This window comes from Quercus suber, unplaced genomic scaffold, assembly GCF_002906115.3.
Source record: "Quercus suber isolate HL8 unplaced genomic scaffold, Cork oak 2.0 scaffold_859, whole genome shotgun sequence".
Classification (NCBI taxonomy): domain Eukaryota; kingdom Viridiplantae; phylum Streptophyta; class Magnoliopsida; order Fagales; family Fagaceae; genus Quercus; species Quercus suber.
The window spans coordinates 1-2015 of record NW_027070289.1 but is presented as its reverse complement, the minus strand read 5'-3'; the positions used below and the strand labels follow the sequence as shown (position 1 = coordinate 2015).

Genomic DNA, 2015 nt, shown 5'->3' with positions numbered 1-2015 from the left:
ACCATCTCCTATGGCTCTGCCTAGGTGACTTCAACAAGATTCTCTCCAATAGTGAGAAACAAGGGGGTGCTACAAGATCATAGCAACAAATGGGCGGCTTCAAGAATTCTATAAACACCTGCAATTTAAGGGATTTGGGGTACAATGGATCAAATTTTACTTGGTGCAATATGAGGGAGGTGTCAAATAGAATTTATATGCGGCTTGACCGAACCCTAGCCACAATTGAATGGAGCAATCAATTCCGAGAAGCAAGGGTTCATCACCTTATTGATTCAACCTCTGACCATTGCACCCTCCTCATCTCGGATGCCCTTACAGCCCAACCTCCTTGCAAGCGGCGCTTCCACTTTGAAGCCTTGTGGACTCACAGAGATGAGTGCATGGAGATTATTCGAAGGGTCTGGGAGGGCTGTACAAACACTAATTCTCCTAGGGGTCTTTCTGAGGGGCTTAACCAATGTGTTGCTGAGCTCTCGAATTGGAATCATGCGGAGTATGGGCATATACCAAATAAGATTGCGAAGAAAAGGAAAGCTCTCAGCACGCTAGTCCTTCAGGACACTAATGGCAGTCAGGGGTCTCAAATAAACACACTCAGGAAAGAGATTAATGAGCTGCTAGATAATGAAGAAACATACTGGAATCAACACTCAAGAGTTCAATGGCTCAGTGAAGGGGATCGTAACACTAAATTCTTTCATAACAAGGCCTTTGAAAGGAAACGAAAAAAAAATACCATTCTAGGCCTTTGGAAAGAACAAAATGTATGGTGTGACACTAATGGAACCATTGCTGACACGACCATCTCCTACTTCAAGAATATCTTTACATCCTCTCAACCTTCTCCTTCCACCGTAGCTGAGATCACTAGACTCATCCCCACCAAAGTCACTGAGATGAACATGGAACTTATCAAATAGTTCTTTGGAGAAGAAATCCTCTCTGTCCTCAAGAAAATGCACCCAACCAAGGCTCCAGGCCTCGACGGTATGCCCGCAATCTTCTTTCAAAAATATTGGTCCATTGATGGCAATGATGTAACTAGAATGGTTCTCAATGTACTCAACAATAATATGTCTTTGGCTGAAATAAACAGAACCAACATCATCCTTATACCCAAAACAAAGCTACCCACTAAATTGACTAAGTTCAAACCCATCAGTCTTATTAATGTGGTGTACAAAATCATTGCCAAAGTTCTTGCAAATTAGCTTAAGGCCATCCTTCCCCATGTCATATCAAAGAATCAGAGTGCATTTCTTTCCGAACGCTTAATCACTGACAATGTCCTCATTGCCTTTGAAATTATGCACTACCTTAACAATAAGAGAATTGGGAAGGATTGCTCAATGGCTATGAAACTTGATATACGCAAAGCCTTTAACAGAGTAGAATGAAGCTTCATTGAGGCTACCATGGAAAAGCTTGGCTTCCATGAAAAATGGATAAGTCTAATCATGCATTGCATTACTACTGTCATGTACTCCATCATTATTAATGGCTCTACTTATGGCTGCATTACTCCTTTAAGGGGGCTTCGGCAAGGAGACCCCTTCTCTCCTTATCACTTTCTTATTTGTGTAGAAGCCTTTTCCTCCCTCATCCACAATGTAGCCAGATCTAAGGAGCTGAATGGGATTTCCATATGTAGAGGCTGCCCCTATGTCACTCACCTATTCTTCGCTGACGACAGCTTGCTCTTCTACAAAGCTAACAGCCAAAAGTGCCACATATTAACTGAGAACCTTAGAAAGTATGAAGTAGCCTTTGGACAAAAGATTAACACTGACAAGTCATCCATTTTCTTCAGCCACAACACCCCTCAAGAAACTAAAGACGAGATGCTTGAAATCCTTGGACCTATGCAAGGTTCTCGCCACACTTAATATCTATGGTTGCCATCCATCATTGGAAAGTCCAAAAATGCGATCTTTGTTGAAATTAAAGAAAGGGTTGGTAAAAACCTGTTTGGCTGGAAAGAAAAGATGCTCTCTATGGGGGGGGGGGGGGGG

At 42.3% G+C, this 2015-nt stretch overlaps 1 protein-coding gene across 1 annotated transcript; it reads left to right on the top strand.

The window, feature by feature from the left end:
• Positions 1-1418: 1418 nt before the first annotated feature.
• Positions 1419-1872, top strand: LOC136065131 (uncharacterized mitochondrial protein AtMg01250-like; the record flags this gene model as incomplete). The annotated part of the gene is made up of 1 exon (XM_065767897.1): positions 1419-1872. A coding segment is annotated over exon 1 (454 nt), but the record flags the coding sequence as incomplete, so codon positions are not given.
• Positions 1873-2015: the final 143 nt, after the last annotated feature.